This window comes from Liolophura sinensis, chromosome 2, assembly GCF_032854445.1.
Source record: "Liolophura sinensis isolate JHLJ2023 chromosome 2, CUHK_Ljap_v2, whole genome shotgun sequence".
Classification (NCBI taxonomy): Eukaryota; Metazoa; Mollusca; class Polyplacophora; order Chitonida; family Chitonidae; genus Liolophura; species Liolophura sinensis.
The window spans coordinates 1,392,958-1,416,984 of NC_088296.1; the positions used below are offsets into that span (position 1 = coordinate 1,392,958).

At 41.8% G+C, this 24,027-nt stretch overlaps 1 protein-coding gene across 1 annotated transcript in view; it reads left to right on the forward strand.

Annotated features, from left to right (window-relative positions):
* LOC135462985 (uncharacterized) overlaps positions 1-24,027 on the forward strand; it is a 131,484-nt gene that overhangs the window by 99,652 nt on the left and 7,805 nt on the right. The window contains 15 exon segments of the mRNA XM_064740310.1: positions 5,824-5,905; positions 6,383-6,521; positions 7,259-7,664; positions 8,122-8,277; positions 9,517-9,634; positions 10,699-10,819; positions 11,228-11,382; positions 12,063-12,176; positions 12,681-12,815; positions 15,326-15,391; positions 15,820-15,885; positions 16,570-16,772; positions 19,178-19,266; positions 23,234-23,385; positions 23,910-23,965. Coding sequence (XP_064596380.1) covers positions 5,824-5,905; positions 6,383-6,521; positions 7,259-7,664; positions 8,122-8,277; positions 9,517-9,634; positions 10,699-10,819; positions 11,228-11,382; positions 12,063-12,176; positions 12,681-12,815; positions 15,326-15,391; positions 15,820-15,885; positions 16,570-16,772; positions 19,178-19,266; positions 23,234-23,385; positions 23,910-23,965 — 2,058 coding nt within the window.

Here is a 24,027-nt window from a genome sequence, read left to right on the forward strand (position 1 = left end):
ATAAGACCCAAGGGCATCATAGCCATGGGTCATAATACCCATGGACACCATAGCCGTGGGTCATAACACCCATGGACATCATGGCCGTGGGTCATAATACCCATGGACATCATAGCCCTGGGTCATAATATCCATGAACATCATAGCCATGGGTCATAATTCCCATGGACATCATAGCCGTGGGTCATAATGCCCATGGACATCATAGCCATAGGTCATAATACCCATGGACATCATAGCCATGGGTCATTATACCCATGGACATCATAGCCATGGGTCATAACACCAATGGACATCATACCCGTGGGTCATAAAACCCATGGACATCATAGCCGTGGGTTATAATACCCATGGACATCATAGCCGTGTGTCATAATACCCATGGACATCATAGCCATGGGTCATAACACCCATGGACATCTTAGCCGTGGGTTATAATATCCATGCACATTATAGCCATGGGTCATAACACCAATAGACGTCATGCCCGTGGGTCATAAAACCCATGCACATCATGGCCTTGGCTCATAATACCTATGGACATCATAGCCATGGGTCATAATACCCATGGACATCATAGCCGTGTGTCATAATACCCATGGACATCATAGCCATGGGTCATAATACCCATAAACATCATAGCCGTGGGGTCATAATACCCATGGACATCATAGCCGTGGGTCATAAAACCCATGCACATCATAGCCGTGGGTCATAATACCCATGGACATCATAGCCATGGGTCATAACACCCATGGACATCATAGCCGTACGTCATAATACCCATGGACATCATAGCCGTACGTCATAATATCCATGGACATCATAGCCGTGGGTCATAAAACCCATGCACATCATGGCCGTGGGTCATAACACCCATGGACATTATGGCCGAGGGTCATAATACCCATGGACATCTTGGCCGTGGGTCATAACACCCGTGAACATCATGGCCGTTGGTCATAATACCCATGGACATCATAGCCGTGGGTCATAATACCCATGGACATCATAGCCATGGGTCATAATACCCATGGACATCATAGCCATGGGTCATAATACCCATGGACATTATAGCCGTTGGTCATAATACCCATGGACATCATAGCCGTGGGTCATAATACCCATGGACATCATAGCCGTGGATCATAATACCCATGAACATCATAGCCGTGGGTCATAATACCCATGAACATCATAGCCGAGGGTCATAATACCCATGGACATCATAGCCGTGGGACATAATACCCATGGATATTATCGCCGTGGGTCATAACACCCATGGACATCATGGCCGTGGGTCATAACACCCATGGACATCATAGCCGTGGGTCATAATGCCCATGGACATCATAGCCATGGGTCATAATTCCCATGGACATCATAGCCGTGGGTCATAATGCCCATGGACATCATAGCCATAGGTCATAATACCCATGGACATCATAGCCATGGGTCATTATACCCATGGACATCATAGCCATGGGTCATAACACCAATGGACATCATACCCGTGGGTCATAAAACCCATGGACATCATAGCCGTGGGTTATAATACCCATGGACATCATAGCCGTGTGTCATAATACCCATGGACATCATAGCCATGGGTCATAATACCCATCGACATCATAGCCGTGGGTCATAATACCCATGGACATCATAGCCGTGGGTCATAATACCCATGGACATCATAGCCATGGGTCATAACACCCATGAACATCATGGCCGTACGTCATAATACCCATGGACATCATGGCGGTGGGTCATAATATCCATGGACATCATAGCCGTGGGTCATAAAACCCATGCACATCATGGCCGTGGGTCATAACACCCATGGACATTATGGCCGAGGGTCATAATACCCATGGACATCATAGCCGTGGGACATAATACCCATGGATATTATCGCCGTGGGTCATAACACCCATGGACATTATGGCCGAGGGTCATAATACCCATGGACATCATAGCCGTGGGACATAATACCCATGGATATTATCGCCGTGGGTCATAACACCCATGGACATCATAGCCGTGGGTCATAACACCCATGGCCATTATGGCCGTGGATCATGATACCCATGAACATCATGGCCGTGGGTCATAATATCCATGGACATCATACCCGTGGGTCATAACACTCATGGACATCATACCCGTGGGTTAAAATACACATGGACATCATGGCCGTGGGTCATAATACCCATGAACATCATGGCTGTGGGTCATAATACCCATGGACATCATGGTTGTGGGTCATAATACCCATGGACAGCATAGCCGTGGGTCATAATACCCATGAACATCATGGCTGTGGGTCATAATACCCATGAACATCATGGCTGTGGGTCATAATACCCATGGACATTATAGCCGTGGATCATAACACCAATGGACATCATAGCCGTGGGTGATAATACCCATGGACATCATAGCCGTGGGTCATAACACCAATGGACATCATACCCGTTGGTTAAAATACACATGGACATCATGGCCGTGGGTCATAATACCCATGGACATCATAACCGTGGGTCATAACACCCATGGACATCATAGCCGTGAGTTATAACACCCATGGACATCATGGCCGCGGGTCATAACACCCATGGCCATTATGCCCGTGGATCATGATACCCATGAACATCATGGCCGTTGGTCATAATACCCATGGACATCATGGCCGTGCGCCATAATACCCATGGACATAATGGCCGTGTGTCATAATATCCATGGACATCATATCCGTGGGTCATAACACTCATGGACATCATACCGGTGGGTTAAAATACACATGGACATCATGGCCGTGGGTCATAATACCCATGGACATCATAGCCGTGGGTCATAACACCCATGGACATTATAGCCGTGGGTCATAATACCCATGGACAGCATAGCCGTGGGTCATAATACCCATGGACATCATAGCCTCAGGTCATAATATCCATGGACATCATAGCCGTGCGTTATAATACCCATGGACATCATGGCGGTGGGTCATTATACCCATGGACATCATAGCCGTGGGTCATAATACCCATGAACACCATGGCCATGGGTCATAATACCCATGGACAGCATAGCTGTGGGTCATAACACCAATGGACATCATACCCGTGGGTCATAATACCCATGGACATCATAGCCGTTGGTCATAACACCCATGGACATCTTAGCCGTGGGTTATAATACCTATGGACATCATAGCCGTGGGTCATAATACGCATGGACATCATAGCTATAGGTCATAACACCAATGGACATCTTAGCCGTGGGTTATAATACCCATGGACATCATGGCCGTGGGTCATAATACCCATGGACATCATAGCCGTGGGTCATAATACCCATGGACACCATAGCCGTGGGTCGTAACACCCATGGACATCATAGCCTCGGGTCATAATACCCATGGACATCATAGCCGTGGGTCATAACACCCATGGACATCTTAGCCGTGGGTTGTAATACCCATGGACATCTTAGCCGTGGGTCATAATACGCATGGACATCATAGCCATAGGTCATAACACCCATGGACATCTTAGCCGTGGGTTATAATACCCATGGACATCATGACCGTGGGTCATAATACCCATGAACATCATGGCCGTGGGTAATAATACCCATGGACATCATAGTCGTGCGTCATAATACCATGGACATCATAGCCATGGGTCATAATACCCATGAACATCATGGCCGTGGGTCATAATACCCATGGACATCATAGCTGTGGGTGATAATACCCATGGACACCATAGCCGTGGGTCATAACACCCATGGACATCATAGCCATGGGTCATTATACCCATGGACATCATAGCCGTGGGTCATAACAACCATGGACATCATGGCCGTGTGTCATAATACCCATGGACATCATAGCCTCGGGTGATAATACCCATGGACATCATAGCCGTGGGTCATAATATCCATGCACATCAGAGCCATGAGTCATAACACCAATGGTCATCATAGCCTCGGGTGATAATACCCATGGACATCATAGCCGTGGGTCATAACACCCATGGACATTATAGCCGTGGGTCATAATACCCATGAACATTATAGCCGTGGGTCATAACAACCATGGACATCATGGCCGTGTGTCATAATACCCATGGACATCATAGCCGTGGGCTATAATACCCATGGACAGCATAGCTGTGGGTCATACTACCTATGGACATATTACCCGTGAACGTAATACCCGTGGGTGATAAGAACTAGTATACAAGCTATATTTGATGTGTTTGTAAGCCAGTACTCATTCATGTAATAATAATATGTTATGGTCTATTTCTTTTAACCAGTCGACTATATTCAGCTGCCTTTAAAATTAGTCTTTCTCGCTACTAAAATAGCCTTTAGTGAGTGACACGCAAGTTCTGCACATTGGTATGTTCAACGTCATAAAAAAATTTTACCTACAAGCGGTGGAGTAAGATTAGTACAGTAAAGTAGAAGTTATCCTAAAATTTTAACTACTAGCGGTGGAGTTAGATTAGTACAGTAAAGTAGAAGTTATCCTAAAATTTTACCTGCACGCGGTGGAGTTAGATTAGTACAGTAAAGTAGAAGTTATCCTGAAATTTTACCTGCACGCGGTGGAGTAAGATTAGTACTGTAAAGTAGAAGTTATCCTAAAATTTTACCTGCACGCGGTGGAGTAAGATTAGTACAGTAAAGTAGAAGTTATCCTGAAATTTTACCTCCACGCAGTGGAGTAAGATTAGTACAGTAAAGTAGAAGTTGTCCTAAAATTTTACCTACACGTGGTGGAGTAAGATTAGTACAGTAAAGTAGAAGTTATCCTAAAATTTTACCTACACGTGGTGGAGTAAGATTAGTACAGTAAAGTAGAAGTTAACCTAAAATTTTACCTACACGTGGTGGAGTAAGATTAGTACAGTAAAGTAGAAGTTATCCTGAAATTTTACCTCCACGCAGTGGAGTAAGATTAGTACAGTAAAGTAGAAGTTGTCCTAAAACTGTACCTGCACGTGGTGGAGTAAGATTAGTACAGTAAAGTAGAAGTTATCCTAAAATTTTACCTACACGTGGTGGAGTAAGATTAGTACAGTAAAGTAGAAGTTAACCTAAAATTTTACCTACACGTGGTGGAGTAAGATTAGTACAGTAAAGTAGAAGTTATCCTAAGATTTTACCTACACGTGGTGGAGTAAGATTAGTACAGTAAAGTAGAAGTTATCCTAAAACTTTACCTACACGCGGTGGAGTAAGATTAGTACAGTAAAGTAGAAGTTATCCTGAAATTTTACCTCCACGCAGTGGAGTAAGATTAGTACAGTAAAGTAGAAGTTATCCTAAGATTTTACCTACACGTGGTGGAGTAAGATTAGTACAGTAAAGTAGAAGTTATCCTAAAATTTTACCTACAAGTGGTGGAGTAAGATTAGTACAGTAAAGTAGAAGTTATCCTAAAATTTTACCTACACGTGGTGGAGTAATATTAGTACGGTCAAGTAGAAGTTATCCTAAAACTTTACCTACACGCGGTGGAGTAAGATTAGTACAGTAAAGTAGAAGTTGTCCTAAAATTTTACCTACACGTGGTGGAGTAAGATTAGTACAGTAAAGTAGAAGTTATCCTAAAATTTTACCTACACGTGGTGGAGTAAGATTAGTACAGTAAAGTAGAAGTTATCCTAAAATTTTACCTACACGCGATGGAGTTAGTATAGTATTGTAAAGTAGAAGTTATCCTAACATTTTACCTACACGCGGTCGAGTCTCGTGTTGTTTTTTCAAAGTTTGCGTTTTAATAATTGTGAACATGACGTTTTACAGATATGGGGCTGGGTCATTCTCTGCGTCTCGTCTGGTACGCGGGATCACTAACGGCTTCAACACGGAGTTCCAGTTACAACAGGTTAGACTCCTATCCTCAGGCCGTTACTGTGTGAAGTTTACCTGACAAAATTTGTACCATTTGTTCTTATTTTGATGAAGTTTGTAAGCTTTGGTTGGCTTAAATTTGCACTCTTTGTGTAGATGGATTTCGCGCTCTTTGGAAGAAATTTGCACTGTTAGTCTGGATGAAGTTTGCACTCTTTATCTAGATGAAGTTTGTTCTCTTTGCCCGAATGAAGTTTGCACTGCTTGTATGGATGAAGTTTGCACTATTTATCTAGATGAAGTTTGCACTCTTTATCTGGATGACGTTTGTACTCTTTGTCTGGATAAAGTTCACATTATTGTCTGGATGAAATTTTCACTCATATTTCGAGATGATAATTGTACTCTCTGTCATCTTTATCAGAAGCTAGGACAATTTTTCGCTTGTGGAATACATCACACCGTTTTCTTCACATGACTTTTACGTGTGAGTTGGTTTCTATTTGCCCAGTTAGAGGAGTTTATGAAGAAGTACCCTGATCAGGGCTCTGCAGCCTCGGCCTTTGCTCAAGCCATGGAGAATATCCGCAGCAATATCAACTGGCTCAAAAACAACGAGAAGATCATCGCTGATTGGCTGAAGGAACAAGGTTAGTCAAGTACCCGTATGTCCCGAGTCCAGTGGAATCAAAAGTTACAGCTTCCCTACGATAATTATATTTTTGCCGGATAAATCACGTTTTAGATTGACACTGTGTAAATTGTACTTGTGAAAGCTCTGCGCTCAGCCAGCTGTGACTGAATGGAGCATTATGTTTGTTGTTTTGGCATGACGCTCTGTTGATGACATCGCTGTGGATATCTCGGGATCTCGATTAGCCTGCTACTTGTAGAATACGCCGTAATAGGGCTGTCCAAAGTAGTGTAAAAAGCGGTATTATACCCAAGTAAACAAACAGATATAGATATACGGGCTGTTAATGGATGGTCATTACACGGTCAACTAATTCTGCTTAACCTCTTTTATTTATTTTATTTGATTGATGTCTTATGCCGTACTAAGGAATACTTCACTTATACGACGGCGGCCAGCATTGTAGTGGCAGGAAACCGGGTAGAGTCTGGGGGAAACCCACGACGTTTCCACGTACGGTCGGAGAGGAACCCAGTATGAGCTGGACTCACAGTGACCGCATTATTGAGAGGCTTCAGGGTCATTGGGCCGCTCTGGCAGGCTAACCACCTCGGCCACGGACGCTCAAAATGTCCTCCTAAATGACTTCACGATACTTATAAAGGTGATTGAGAATTACGCTGATATCAGTGAGACATAAACATGTATATAAAAACAAAAACAGTGTAGCAAGAATCACTGTGTATTCTTCAGACATGGATACCGGAAAAGTAACCGACGTCCGTCTTCCACTGAACGTTTACCCGATCCACTACGACCTTGAACTCAAACCCGACATGTACGGCCTTGACCCTGCGGCCTTCACGTTCGAGGGAAGTGTGAAGATCCTGGTCAACTGTACTCAGCCGACCATGAACGTGACCTTGCACGTCAATAAGCTAGAGTTATCTCCCGTGACGTTCGTGGGTATGGAGGGCTGTGCCACGCCTCAGATAGTGGATCAGAGGGAAGATAAAGAGAGACAGTTCCTAGTCGTGACCTTCACCTCTGAGCTACAGCCCGGATGTAGATATACCCTGGCGACGAACTTCACGGGGCCTCTGAAGGATGACTTGGCCGGGTTGTATCTAAGCTCATACGTCAAGGGTAACGAGACTGTGTAAGTATTTTCATTCTATGGTGTTAGTTCACGGGCCAGTTCCACAAAATTAAAACTTTAATCTTTTTTACATAACAAAATATTAGAAGCTGAATGTTCAGTCCTGGTTGTAGATTTACTACCTCAGTTCAGAATGAGAGGTACTTCAATAGAATTTTACGTTAGATTGCTTTTTCAAGCCAAGGCCTGAAATCGTTTGATTTCTGGCGCAGACCCTTGACTTGGTTATCGTATAATTGTTGTCGGATCAGGGGAGGTAACAGGGGCCCAGGCACTGGACTATTTATGGTGTAGTCATGGTAGAACTGATCTCTCATAATGCAGAATACTCCAGTGCTGCAATACTGGTCGATATGCCTCATCCTGTAGAATCAATAGCTCATTTTATCTGCAAGAAGGCCTATATCGCGGCCTCACGTCTTTATTCCACATGTGGAGTTCTCTCCCCTGCTTTCAGCTACATCGCCACCTCACAGCTGCAGCCGACAGATGCCCGGAAGACGTTCCCCTGTTTTGACGAGCCGGCCATCAAAGCCACCTTCTCGGTAACCTTGTGGAGGAAACCTCACATGAAGTCTTTGTCCAATATGCCGATTGTAGCCACTGAAAACAGGTATATGCCAGCGTCCACTTCTGGACGTCCACATCGAAATGTGGTAATTAGGAATAGAACATTGTGAAACATTGCTTGTTCAAGACGATGCTCATGTGTACCGCGGTCTAACCTTGAATTCGTTGAATATAACTAAGGCGTACAGCATAGCGTGATAAACCGAGCAGTGACGACAATGTGATAATTGACAAATGGTCACACGTAACCGGTAAAATACGGCTACAGCATAGAGAGCAGCAACGGCAGTGTGATAATTGACAAATGATCACACGTAACCGGTAAAATACGGCTACAGCATAGAGAGCAGCAACGGCAGTGTGATAATTGACAAATGATCACACGTAACCGGTAAAATACGGCTACAGCATAGAGAGCAGCAACGACAGTGCGATAATTGACAAATAGTCACACTTAACAGGTAAAATACGGCTACAGCATAGAGAGTATCAACGACAGTGTGATAATTGACAAATGGTCACACTTAACCAGTGAAATACGGTTAGGGTTTTAATCCTGTAAATGCATAAATATTAGCAATTTACACGGCCCCTGGCACCATGGGTTAAGCAGAATTAGGTAAACAAGTGCTGATTTGATGTTAATTCCAATTTATTAGACGTCCCTGGTCTAAAATTACTCAAAATGCTGTATTGTCATACTATTTAACATACAGTAATATTCAAACAATGCAAAGGACCACTTGTCTTCCACCAAGATAGTGTGGGATTTGTCTTCCACAAACATAGTGTGGCACTTGTCTTCCACCAAGATAGTGTGGGATTTGTCTTCCACAAACATAGTGTGGCACTTGTCTTCCACCAAGATAGTGTGGGATTTGTCTTCCACAAACATAGTGTGGCACTTGTCTTCCACCAAGATAGTGTGTGATTTTTATATCATAAGCTCGTCAGTAACTTGCCAATGGTCGGGGGTTTTACCCGGGCATTGGGTTTTCCTCCACTCACCGTGTTTCAATCGCTTGGATAGAGGAATCGTTGGCGCATTTCCCAGCTTCGGATATGGAATCTTGCAGATTCCGCAAGATCAATTCCCAAAACAGCATTCAAAACAAAGCACCGAAGAACTTTTTAGTTTTTAAAGTACGAAAACTATGACGGATTCATGCAAAGATAAAAAGTTAACCATTTTCAGTGATGCTGGAAAGACGCAAAGAAATATTTTAGTATTCATCGTTCAGGGTATTCACACATTTCTTGTTATTGTTGCTGTTGTACTCAGGACCGATGGTTACCTGGCCGACATATATCAGAAAACGCCAAAAATGTCCACCTATCTCCTCGCCTTCATCGTGTGTGACTTCGCCATGAAAAACGGCACGACAAAAGGTGGAACGACGGTGAGTGTCTGGATAGACGACAGGAGCTCGAACAGTTTTCTCTTAATAATATACTAGTGATCAATAAACAGTCCCTTAATACTGTTTTCTTTGAATTATTATGTTTATTTGTTTGCATTGGAGATTTGTGCTGTTTTGTTCTATATTGTTTCGCGTTTTATACGATGGTCGCCCGAAGTCATTCTACAGAACTACCGCCTAGATGAAATCATTGGAAGGTTTTTGCTAAACTAGCATAAAGGCAGCGTCGAAATATTGATAACCAAAATAATGAATGGGCTTTTTTAGGTCAGTATCTTGTCTGAAAATTGTCGGTAGGTATTTTTTATAGGTGTCTAAATTGACGGGAACCTCGGCGAGAAAACCCAATAACTCACAGGATCATTGAGGATCCGCTTAATGATAGGAGACACTTGAGTGTGTGTGTAATGGTGGCGGAGGCGGATGTATGTATGTATGTATTGGTGGCGGAGGCGGATGTATGTATGTATGTGTATGTGTGTGTGTGTGTGTGTGTGTGTGTGTGTGTGTGTGTGTGTGTGTGTGTGTGTGTGTGTGTGTGTGTGTGCGCATGTGTGTGTGTGTGTGTGTGTGTGTGTGTGTGTGTGTGTGTGTGTGTGTGTGTGTGTGTGTTATGTATGCATGTATGTATGTATGTATGTATGTATGTATGTGTGTGTGTGTGTGTGTGTGTGTGTGTGTGTGTGTGTGTGTGTGTGTGTGTGTGTGTGTGTGTGTGTGTGTGTGTGTGTGTGTGTGTGTGTGTGTTTGTGTGTGTGTGTTATGTATGTATGTATGTATGTATGTATGTATGTATGTTAGGGCTTTAACGCGGTAGGAACAATTTTTTGGTCATATGAGAACGAGGAGTCATTAGGTATGTGTACATTTACGGTGCCATCTTGGATATATAATGTTGAATGTTAGAAGTTGTACAGCTGTGTCTTTGACATTGCGTTCCAGTGAGGCAGCATAATAAATATTTCCCCACTCACACTATACTATTCATAGATCACACATTGGTCCTTCGTTGTCCAATCGTAATGGTCCATTCCTTGTTTCAGTACCGCGTGTGGGCGCGTGAGGAAGCTATTGATCAGGCGGATCACGCCTTGGATGTAGGAATCAAGATTCTGGACTACTTTGAGGAATTTTTCAACCTCACCTATCCTCTACCCAAACAAGGTGGTTACTCTACCCCAGTTATTTATATTAAGAAGAACTTATTTATTTATTTATTTGGGTTGGGATTAACGTCAAATTGAAGATATTTTTATTTATGCTACAGCGTTAAAGCTGGTTTTGAGTGGTGGAAATCAGACAGAGCTAAGAGTTAAGACCTCAGGAGTTAAAGCTGCAGATAAAGAAATGAAAGCTTGATTTGAATCTTGACAAATGTGCCGTTTTGATTACCATATATTTGTTTCTCATGACAAAGGAAGTGTGTGGGAGACTCATAAAATAAATTCACTTTTTAAGTTTGTTTAAACCACAAATTCGCACGACGCATTGTTTGTGGAACAGTTATGGTCACCGCAGGTTTTTTTTATTCTATGTATTTTGTTTTCCTAAGATTACGCCTTTTCTCCTCAGATATGATCGCCATTCCCGACTTCGGCGCAGGCGCAATGGAAAACTGGGGCTTAATCACTTACAGAGAGACGGCAATGTTGTACGACCCCAATGTGTCAGCCGAGAGTAACAAACAGAGAGTGGCAGTGGTTGTCTCCCATGAACTCGCTCACCAGGTGAAGCTTCACTATAGTCAATGCCAGTAGTTAAATATAGAGGTAATATATATTTTTGCCTTGTTTAAAATAAGCCGAACATTTACTGTGTTGAGTTTCTGGCCCCGGGATCACGAAGCGATCTTTGACGTGAGTCAAAATTTTAATCATTAAATTTGGTATGTTCCTTTCCATTACTTTAGTTGACATTTGTTGTACAATAACATATCCAAAATGTATGTCATCAAGCAATATTTGGATCTTCTTACATCAGAATTTTTTTTTAACCGACAGGAAGTTTAGATACATAAAGTTCCCGACTGCTGCAGAATACTGAACAAGAAAACCCATTTTCAACAGTATAATACTTTTAACTCAAAAATAATAACCAGGTATCATTCAGGCAGGCGAAAAAAATCGTTTCCGAAACTGTATGTGTCGTCTGTTGATGTTGTTAAACGTTAAAAACGTCTGGAAATAGATTACAATGAGAAATTGCCTATGTTTTTAAACCATGCAAACAGTATTGCTGTCGGTTCGATGCATCTCCACCACCGTAAAATGAATGCTTTCGTAGGAAAGTTCAAAAGAAGAAAAGAGACAATAAAAGACATATGTGTGTTTGCGGGATTATGGAATTGCAAATGTGTAATTATTATGTCTTTGAATCGCTAAATCAATTTCCTTATCTGTGATTACAGTGGTTTGGTAACCTGGTTACTCCCAGCTGGTGGGATGATCTGTGGCTTAACGAAGGATTCGCCAGCTATGTCGAGTACATTGGGGTAGAATTCGTGAAGCCCACGTGGAAAATGGTAAGTAGTCCTCCTCTGTGGGTCCATAAAAGAGCTAAATGTGTCCATCATTTGACTCTGTATTGGCGTGCCCATCAATTGACTCTGTATTGAAGTGTCCATCATTTGACTCTGTATTCATGTGTCCGTCATGTATTCAGGTGTCCCTCATTTGGCTCTGTCTTCGTGTGTCCTGAATACCTGCATATAGAGTCATATGACGTACACCTGAATACATGACAGACGTTCTGCATTAGGTGCCCATTGTGTAACTCTTTATTAAGATGTCCTTCATTTGACTCCATATTCAGGTGTCCGTCATTTGTCTCTTTATCCAGGTGTCCGTCATTTGACCCTGTATTCAGGTGTCCACTCACCTACCTATGTAAAGTTCTATTGTAATTAATCCGAAAGTTTTGTAAATCAAATAAAGCTGCGCTGAACATATATAGTTGATCTGAAGTTACACCTAATGAAAAACCAGAAAAAAAGTAAGCAATGTTAAACATTTGTTTCTCGTTTCAGTTTGAGCAGTTCGTGACAGCGGATCTTCAGTACGTCTTTGACTTCGACAGTCTGACCAGCTCACATCCGGTCTACGTTCCAGTGGCCCACCCTGATGAGATTAACGAGATTTTTGACCGAATCTCTTATTCTAAGGTAAATCTGGTTATGATCTGTCTCTGTCGATGGGTTAAATCGAGACACCTAAAAGAACAAAATATCGTGGGACAAATGTACGATAATAAAAATATCGTAAGCCGCTTTGTGAAACTGGTCCCAGATTCAGAATCGTAGCCGTTGAACCCAGCAATAAGTCCGTGTCAAAGTGGCAATATTTTAAAATATACTCATACACTGGCTATACGTTATCAAGTTTAAGATATTGCAATGTCCCAAACTGTGATTAATTGTTTGTAAATGGATCAGTAATTCTGCTTTTTTGCCTGTTTCAAAATAATCCAAACACTCCGCTTAATATTCTCTAGATCTTGTGATCTGGTCAGTGCGCTCCTTTGTACGTTTTCCTGCTCCAATCATTTTGATTTATTGCCTATTTAGGATGCTGTTTTATCTATTTTATTTCAATCAGTTTGCGCCATTGCCTAACAGATATCCTATCAGATAGCCCTAGGACCCACTTAATCGGATCCAGTCGGACAGCTTTATTACCCGTTTATCTGCTCCAATCAGGGAGCTTCATTACCTGTTTATCTGATCAAGTCAGGGAGCTTCATTACCTGTTTATCTGATCAAGTCAGGGAGCTTCATTACCTGTTTATCTGATCCAATCAGGGAGCTTCATTACCTGTTTATCTGATCCAGTCAGGGAGCTTCATTATCTGTTTACCTGATCCAATCAGGGGGCTTACCTGTTTATCTGATCCAATCAGGGAGCTTCATTACCTGTTTATCTGATCCAGTCAGGGAGCTTCATTACCTGTTTATCTGATCCAGTCAGAGAGCTTCATTACCTGTTTATCTGATCCAGTCAGAGAGCTTCATTACCTGTTTATCTGATCCAGTCAGAGAGCTCCATTACCAGTTTATCTGATCCAATCAGGGAGCTTCATTACCTGTTTATCTGATCCAGTCAGAGAGCTTCATTTCCTGTTTATCTGATCCAGTCAGGGAGCTTCATTACCTGTTTATCTGATCCAATCAGGGAGCTTCATTACCTGTTTATCTGATCAAGTCAGGGAGCTTCATTACCTGTTTATCTGATCCAATCAGGGAGCTTCATTACCTGTTTATCTGATCCAGTCAGGGAGCTTCATTACCTGTTTATCTGATCCAGTCAGGGAGCTTCATTACCTGTTTATCTGATCAAGTCAGGGAGCTTCATTACCCGTTTATCTGATCCAGTCAGGGAGCTTCATTATCTGTTTACCTGATCCAGTCAGGGGGCTTACCTGTTTATCTGACCCAATCAGGGAGTTTCATTACCTGTTTATCTGATCCAATCAGGGAGCTTCATTACCTGTTTATCTGATCCAGTCAGGGAGCTTCATTACCTGTTTATCTGATCCAGTCAGAGAGCTCCATCACCAATTTATCTGATCCAATCAGGGAGCTTCATTACCTGTTTATCTGATCCAGTCAGAGAGCTTCATTTCCTGTTTATCTGATCCAGTCAGAGAGCTCCATTACCAATTTATCTGATCCAATCAGGGAGCTTCATTACCTGTTTATCTGATCCAGTCAGAGAGCTTCATTTCCTGTTTATCTGATCCAGTCAGGGAGCTTTATCTGATCCAGTCATTTAGCTTCATTACCTGTTTATTTGATCCAATCAGGGAACTCCATTACCTGTTTATTTGATCCAATCGGACAGCTTCATTACCTGTTTATCTGATTCAATCGGGCAGCTTCATTACCTGTTTAACTGATCCACTCAAGGAGCTTCATTTCCTGTTTATCTGATTCAATCGGGCAACTTCATTACCTGTATATCTGATCCAATCAGGCAGTTTCATTACCTGTTTATCTGATCCAGTCAGGGAGCTTCATTACCTGTTTATCTGATCCAGTCAGGCAGCTTCATTACCTGTTTATGTGATCCAATCAGGCAGCTTCATTACCTGTTTATCTTTTTTTTTTGATTGGTTTTTTACGCCGTACTCAAGAATATTTCACTTATACGACGGCGGCCAGCATTATGGTGGGTGGAAACCGGGCAGAGCCCGGGGGAGGGGGGGGGGGGGAACACACGATCATTCCACATACGGCCGGAGACCGGTTTATCTGATCCAATCGGGCAGCTTCACTACCTGCTTATCTGATCCAATCAGGGAGCTTCATTTCCTGTTTATCTGATCCAATCAGGGAGCTTCATTACCTGTTTATCTGATCCAATATGGGAGCTTCATTACCTGTTTATCTGATCCAATCAGGGAGTTTCATTACCTGTTTATCTGATCCAATCAGGGAGTTTCATTACCTGTTTATCTGATCCAATCAGGGAGCTTCATTTCCTGTTTATCTGATCCATGCGGGGAGTATCATGATTAGTTTTATTTCACGCAATCAGTTTACTTCGTTAACTGTTTTATTTGAAACAGTCTGTTTGCCCTATTGCCTGTTTTATGAAATCTAATCAGGCAGCTTTGTAACCTTTTTTGGTTGATCCAATCAGTTGCCTTAGTGTCTGTTTTATCTGCACCAATCAGGGGGCTTCAGTTATCCGTATGATGCGCTTTTTCCTGGGAGACGAGACATTCCGTAAAGGACTCACGGTAAGACACAGTTACCCGTTTTCTACACACCAGAAAATATGGTTCTAGAGTTGGTTCTTTTCCACACGAGAGTACATTTAAACAGAGTAGTGCTGTGATAAATTTGTACTCGTCCACAAAATATTATGATGTTATTTGTTTTTGGGTTTTAGTAGTTGTTTGAAAGCTTATTGTACCTTCATCCTGACTAAAACTTGTCAGTCTCATCCCCATATTCAAAACAAACGTACAGGACTTTACAACAATCGCAATTGTACATGGCTTACATTTGTCTGGCTTAAGTTGTTATACACATGAAAAGAACCGAACGGTTGCGGGAGCCAAACCACGAAATCATTTGCTACAGATCTGTTTTGGCATGAGGCCAATCACCAACTAACCAAATGAATATATCAAACAGCAGATGCACGCCACTGTTTGATTTTCAGAAATACCTGACACGCCGGAAGTATGATGCAGCTTTCCACGATGACCTGTGGCAGGCTTTGACCGAGGTGAGTCCTGGTTGCTTTGGCCATCAAGTCTTGCTATTATAAAGTTACACTGAACAAAGAGAGCGAGGCGAAATTCCGAAGTTACACTGAACAAAGAGAACGAGGCGAAATGTCAAAGTTACACTAGACAGAAAGAACGGGGCGAAATTATAAAGTTACACTGAGCAAAGAGAATGAGGTGAAATTCCTTCTGGGCAATCAGCGGCTTTTACTTAAGGTTTTGTTTCGTTCTTTACATGTAATTGATGATTTACGTTGTTTTGTTAATTTAATATATTAAATATATGGAAACTCCAAAAACCAGTGACACATCGCCAAGTTCCTGGCATATTTCTTAACGCAAAAGTACAAAAAGTAAACTTCCGAAAGCAGTATTCGAACTTTGTTTCATCCTGCATAAAACCTTTCAAAGGATCACCTAGATCACCATGAATAACATAACCCCAGACAACTGTAACTCACATTCATAACTAACCATGCAAGAAACAAAAATGATAAAAACGTAAACCCCAATTAGGTTAGAATCCTATAAATCCAGAGGGAAAGGGTTCAAATCTACATCCTGGCTTTCAGTCAGAACTGTCAAATACTCACCCGAGGTCCGAGGTTAAACGTCTTATCAGATCAATAAATCAAGAAACATCTGATTTAATGCAATTGATTTATCATGGTTCATTTTGATAGCAATCGCAAGAGGATGCCGCGGGGGGTGCTCAGGTAGCGTGGGACGTGAAGGAGATTATGGACACGTGGACCCTGCAGATGAACTACCCCATTGTGACTCTCAATCGTACTGGCCAACAAGGAGGCTCCGTGAGGGTTTCTCAGTCCAGATTCCTGTGGGACTACACCGCCCCTGAAGACCCTCGCTACCCTTCACCATTCAAGTGAGCTTCAACACTACCAGACCACTCACCTGGTTGTGCCGTGTTTGTCTTTTTAGATTATGTCCTGTGAATGTAGTGTCATCCCGGTTGTGTTTGTTCATTTATTTATTTAATATTTTATTTATTTCATTGTAATTTTGGTTGCGATTAGGTGACTACGCGGCCGAAGATGTTAGCACGCCAGCAGGGCGCAATGACCCAGGAGCCTCCCTAACATGCGGGCGCTGTTACTTCAAGTCCAGTTCATGCTGGCTTCCTCTCCGGCCGTACGTGAGAAGGACTTTCAGCAACCTGCGGATGTATGACGGTTTTCCCCGGGTTCTGCCCAGTCTCATCCCACCATAACGCTGGCCGCTGCCGTATAAGTGAAATATTCTTGAATACGGCGTAAAACACCTATCAAATAAATAATCACATTTATCCACGATGTAACAGGTTATCTTTTCTGACGCAATGGCGACTCGGATCTAAACCGGAGTGACAGTTATTCTCATGTAATACAGGAGTAGGCTTACTGTGTTACAAGGTAGTCTAATCACAAATCGTCATCGCAAAAGCAAGAATGAACATTACATACACAGACTGGACATTACATACACAGACTGGACCAGAGGTGGGAAAGTTTCCACATTCCCTCAATGCCGTTGTTCTTATCAGGCGGAATGTCGTTGTTTTTGTTAATTATAATACCGTTGTTCTTACCAGGCGGAATGTCGTTGTTCTTATCAAACGCAATGTCTTTGTTCTTGTCAGGTGGAATGTCGTTGTTCTTATCAGAATCAGTTTTATTGTTTTTATCAGAATCAATGTCATTGTTTTTATCAGGAGGAATGTCGTTGTCGTATTAGGCTCAGTGTCATTGTTCTCATCCGAATCAATGTCATTGTTCTTATCAGGCGGAATCTCGTTGCTCTTGTCAGGCGGATTGTCGTTGTTGTTATCAGACCCATAGCGGCATGTCATTGTTCTTATCAGGCGGAATGTTGCTCTTATCAGGCCGAATGTCGTTGTTCTTATCAGACGCAAAGTCGTTAACTCTTATCAGACTCAGTGTCGTTATTCCTATCAGGTGGAATGTCGTTTTTCTTATCAGGCTGAATGTGATTGCTCTTATCAGACGCAAGTCATTGCTCTTATCAAGCGGTATGTCATTGTTCTTATCAAGTGGTGTGTCATTGTTCTTATCAAGGGGAACGTCGTTGTTTTTATTAGGGCGAATATCGTTGTTTTTATCAGACGCGGTGTCGTTGTTCTTATCAAGCGGAATGTCGTTGTTCTTATCGGACGCATTGTCGTGCTCTTATCAGGTTCAGTGTCGTCAGTCTTATTAAGCGCAATGTCATTGTTCTTATCAAATGCAATGTTGTTCTCATCAGACGCAATGTCATCAATTGTTCTGATGAGATGCAGTGTCTTATTAGACGCAATGTTGAATATCATGCGAATGCTGTTTTCTCACGTTAATGTGTTTGTTTGTGTCTGAAGTAACTTCAACTCTATTCTCTTATCATATTTAAAGTAGAACTAGTTTTTGTATTCAATTCCATTGTCCCTATCAAAGGCAATGTTGGTGTTTTTATCAACAGTGATGTGGGTGGTGTTATCAACAGTGATGTGGGTGGTGTTATCAAAAGTGATGTGGGTGGTGTTATCAAAAATGATGTGGGTGGTGTTATCAACAGTGATGTGGGTGGTGTTATCAACAGTGATGTGGGTGGTGTTATCAACAGTGATGTGGGCGGTGTTATCAAAAGGTTTTAAATACATATGCCTTGCAATGTAAACATGTTAAATTGGTGTAGCTATAAAAACACGGAATCATCTTTTACGTAATGTGGTTACAGCTTGTCATATAGTCTCTTAATTCCCTGGTGAACTGTTATTATTGCTACAGCTGGCACATGCTTCTGACCATCGTCAGCAGACTTATGTCATTGTTCTTATCACTTTCATCATAATTATATCTACGGCTGGCACATGCTTCTGACCATCGTTAGCAGACTTACCGTATGTCGTTGTTCTTATCACTTTTCATCTTTTACATAATGTGGTTACAGCTTGTCATATAGTCTCTTAATTCCCTGGTGAACTGTTCTTATATCTACAGCTGGCACATGCTTCTGACCATCGTCAGCAGACTTATGTCATTGTTCTTATCGCTTTCATCATAATTATATCTACAGCTGGCACATCCCTCTGACCATCGTTAGCAGACTTATGTCATTGTTCTTATCACTTTCATCATAATTATATCTACAGCTGGCACATCCCTCTGACCATCGTCAGCAGACTTATGTCATTGTTCTTATTGCTTTCATCATAATTATATCTACAGCTGGCACATGCTTCTGACCATCGTTAGCAGACTTATGTCATTGTTCTTATCACTTTCATCGTCATTACAGCTACAGCTGGAACATCCCTCTGACCATCGTCAGCAGCGAGTCTCCGGATTTTACAACCAGGAACATTTACCGGATGAACCGGACGGAGGGTGAGTTACTGATAATGAGTACACCTTGTCGTCAGCTAGTTTATCGCGTTGTTCACTAGTACACCTTGTCAACTAGTATATTGTGTTGTCCACGAGTACACCTTGTTATCGAGGAATACAACGTGTTGCCAAGTAGTACACCATGTTGCCAAGTAGTACACCTTGTTTTAAGAGGTGCACCTTGTCATCCATCAGTGCACCATATTCTCGGATTGCCATATGTACTCCTTGTTGTCAATAAGTACACCTTGTTGTTAAGAGATACGCCTTTGACACCTTTGGGTCTGTAGTACATGTAGTGCAGTCATATATGTTGACGTTCTCCTTTTTGGAATCTCCGTCAAAATAAATATTACATAATTTTGTAAAGTTCTGATTTCTACTTGAAACTGTAGAGTATGCATTCTGTGTTAAGCTATTCATTTGATTGGTGACATTTTGTTCTCACAAGGAAGACTGTCCCGCAGACAGTGGACAGATAATTGGAGACAAAAATGCTGTCATGTATAATGGGAGATTTTAGTTAAGGCATGGATAAGGGAATTTAAAATTTCAAACATTTCAAATGTCAAATAAGGTATACACGACTGGAAATCATAAGGCGCACGTAATGGTTAAGATGAAAAGAAGAATAAACCACATTGTACGATCTTTGTGGCAGTCGTCGCAAGAATGCGAAGAAAAAGGATGGTTTGCAATGAAATTGCTCAGCTTGTAGGATTTGACAGCGATAACTTTTATTTTAAGTCTGTTCAAGTCCAGCTCGTGCTGGCTTGTTCTCTGGTCGTAAGTGGGAAGGCCTGGCAGCAACCTGCGGATGGTCCTGGCTATCACCCGGGTTCTGCCCGGTTTCCACCCACCATAATGCTGGCCGCCTTCGTATAAGTGAAATATTCTTGAGTACGGCGTAAAACCCCAATCAAAAAAATAAATAAATAAAATGTTTTTAGTCTTTCGGGGGATGACCTGATGATATGTAATAGATCAACCCTACATTTCATGTTGATGAAAAGAATTATAAATGTTGTAGATGCGGAATTATGAAGTCCATAATCACGTGTGTTTGCCCACGTGTTGTATTATATCTACAGGTGAACTGCTATATTATAGGTGATCAATGCTTTCATATCGGAAAAGCACACTATAATAGACCGACAGCATAGATAGTGACGCCAGAGCAGCGACGACAGTGTATTTGCACATTATAATAGATTGACAGCATAGATAGGGACGCCAGGGCAGCGACGACAGTGTAATAGCACATTATAATAGACTGGCAGCATAGATAGCGAAGTCAGGGCAGCGACGACAGTGTAATAGCACGTTATAAAAGACTGGCAGCATAGACAGTGATGCCAGGGCAGCGACGACAGTGTAATAGCACATTATAATAGACTGGTATCATAGAAAGTGATGCCAGTGCAGCCACGACAGTGTAATAGCACATTATAATAGACTGGCATCATAGATAGTGAAGTCAGGGCAGCGAAGACAGTGTAATAGCACATTATAATAGATTGACAGCATAGATAGTGACGCCAGAGCAGCGACGACAGTGTAATAGCACATTATAATAGACTGGCAGAATAGATAGTGAAGCCAGGGCAGCGACGACAGTGTAATAGCACATTATAATAGACTGGCATCATAGACAGAGACGCCAGGGCAGCGACAACAGTGTAATAGCACAAAATAATAGACAGGCAGCATTGATAATGAAGCCAAAGCAACGACGACAGTGTAATAGAACGTTGTAATAGATTGGCAGCATAGATAGTGACGCCAGAGCAGGGACGACAGTGTAATAGCACATTAAAATAGACTGGCATCATAGATAGTGAAGCCAGGGCAGAGAAGACAGTGTAATAGCACATTACAATAGACTGGTAGCATAGATAGTGAAGCCAGGGCAGTGACGACAGTGTAATAGCACATTATAATAGACTGGTAGCATAGATAGTGAAGCCAGGGCAGTGACGACAGTGTAATACCCAATAATAATAATAGATTGTCAGCATAGATATTGAAGCCAGAGTAGCGACGACAGTGTAATAGCACATTATAATAGACAGGCAGCATTGATAACGAAGCCAGAGTAACGACGACAGTGTAATAGCACATTGTAATAGATTGGCAGCATAGATAGTGACGCCAGAGCAGTGACAACAGTGTGATAGCACACTATAATAGACTGGCATCATAGATAGTGAAGCCAGGGCAGCGACGACAGTGTAATAGCACATTATAATAGATCGGCAGCATAGGTAGTGAGGCCAGAGCAGCGACGACAGTGTAATAGCACAATACAATAGACTGGCATCATAAATAGTGAAGCCAGGGCAAAGAAGACAGTGTAATAGCGCATTATAATAGACTGGCAACATAGAAAGTGACGCCAGAGCAGAAAAGACAGTGTAATAGCACATTATAATAGACTGACAGCATAGATAGTGAAGCCAGGGCAGCGAAGACAGTGTAATAGCACATTATAATAGACTGACAGCATAGATAGTGAAGCCAGGGCAGCGAAGACAGTGTAATAGCACATTATAATAGACTGACAGCATAGATAGTGAAGCCAGGGCAGTGACGACAGTGTAATAGCACATTATAATAGACTGGCATCATAGATAGTGAAGCCTTGGCAGCGACAACAGTGTAATAGCACATAATAATACATTGGCAGCATAGATAGTGACGCCAGAGCAGTGACGACAGTGTAATAGCACATTATAATAGACTGGCAGCATAGATAGTGACGCAAGGGCAGCGAAGACAGTGTAATAGCACATTATAATAGACTGGTATCGTAGATAGTGAATCCAGGGCAGCGACGACAGTGTAATAGCCAACAATAATAGATTGACAGCATAGATGGTGAAGCCAGAGCAGTGACGACAGTGTAATAGCCAACAATAATAGATTGACAGCATAGATGGTGAAGCCAGAGCAGCGACGACAGTGTAATAGCCAACAATAATAGATTGACAGCATAGATGGTGAAGCCAGAGCAGTGACGACAGTGTAATAGCACATTATAATAGATTGACAGCATAGACAGTGAAACCAGAGCAGCGACGACAGTGTAATTGCACATATATAAGACTGGCAGTATAAAGAGTGAAGCCAGGGCAGCGACAACAGTGTAATAGCCAATGATAATAGATTGGCAGCACAGATAGTGAAGCCAATGCAGCGACGACAGTGTAATAGTACATTATAATAGATTGACAGCATAGAAAGTGAAGCCAGAGCAGTGACGACAGTGTAATAGCCAATAATAATGGATTGGCAGCATAGATAATGAAGCCAGAGTAGCGACGACAGTGTAATAGCACATTATAATAGACTGGCAGCATATATAGTGACGCCAGAGCAGCGACGACAGTGTAATACATGTAACTGGCAAATGGTCACACGTAACCGCTGAAATACGACGTCTTGTCAGATCTAGTTAGGCGTTTTTTTAATGTAGCTTGGAACTCTGGGAATATTTACGAGCTTATGATACGAACCTTCAGCTTAACCTTTGAGCCACCTATTTGAAGAAGCTACATCTGAGATTTTTTTCTTCAAAAATTCAATCAGCGCAAATCCATTCCAATTATTGATACATGTATATAACTTTAGAATAGCCAAAAATATTACTTTTTTCATTAAATATCAACCTAGTCTTTGAAAATCGCTAATAAAGTTTCTTAAAATTTATAAAGCAGGTAGCATGAATCATTTTATCACCGTAAATAATACAGGTATAGTTACTGAAAGGCAATAATTTGAGCCATTCTTAGTAAATTCAGAAAATTTGATTTGAATAGTGAATGCGGATTTTTAACCAAAAATCTACGGCATAGCCTCTTTCATGTCACTGCAAACTTTCCGACGTTTTACATTAGCCGTAACTCGGTGGGGTTTTCATATGAGTTGGTGTCAAGTTTCCGTTTATTTATTTCATTTTGTTTTTCAGGTGATAAAATCATCTCGTACACATCAGCTATCCCAGCCGACCAATCAAACAGCTGGATTATTGGAAACGCAAAGCAGTTTGGATACTACAGAGTGAACTATGACACGGAAAACTGGATTAGTTTAATAAGGCAGTTAAACACGAATCACACGGTGAGTATTTATTTTATTTCATTTCATTTTAACGTAAACTCCTGGGCTATTTGTCCACAATCTGAACGCCGTGTTATAAGTCATCAAGTAAAGAGGTTTCTCAGGTATCTGCTGAAGGGGTGTGGTTTTATTCCAGATTTTCTCAGTCAGTCCATTATTAAAGCTGGCCGTTATTTAAGTCAGTTGCCTGACCTACCTCGTTTGGCGCTCAACAGAAGATGAATGAACTGGTCGAGTCGGTGTCGGTGTCGGTGTCGGTATAATGTGCTTGGGCGTGGCGTCGCGTGTGGTGTCTTCGGCGTTGGGATTCAGTGAGAAAGTACTATTAATATGTCGGCATTGGGTCCAGTCTGTTTTACCACACAACAACACACCATGACAGCTTGTGAAAATGAGATTCTCACACATGGAATTTTCAGGATTTGCTATTGTATAAATGGAAAATTTTGAACTATGGTGTTTTATAACAAATATATCGGATGAATAAATGAAGTTTTCATTTTCTTGAATACAATTTTTTTCAGGTCATTGATCCAATTAACCGTGCACAGATCATCAATGACGCCTGGAATTTGGCAAAGTAAGTGATATAAAGTGTCTTGTAATCTAAACACGTAGGTTCGGTATCTAAACACATGTAGG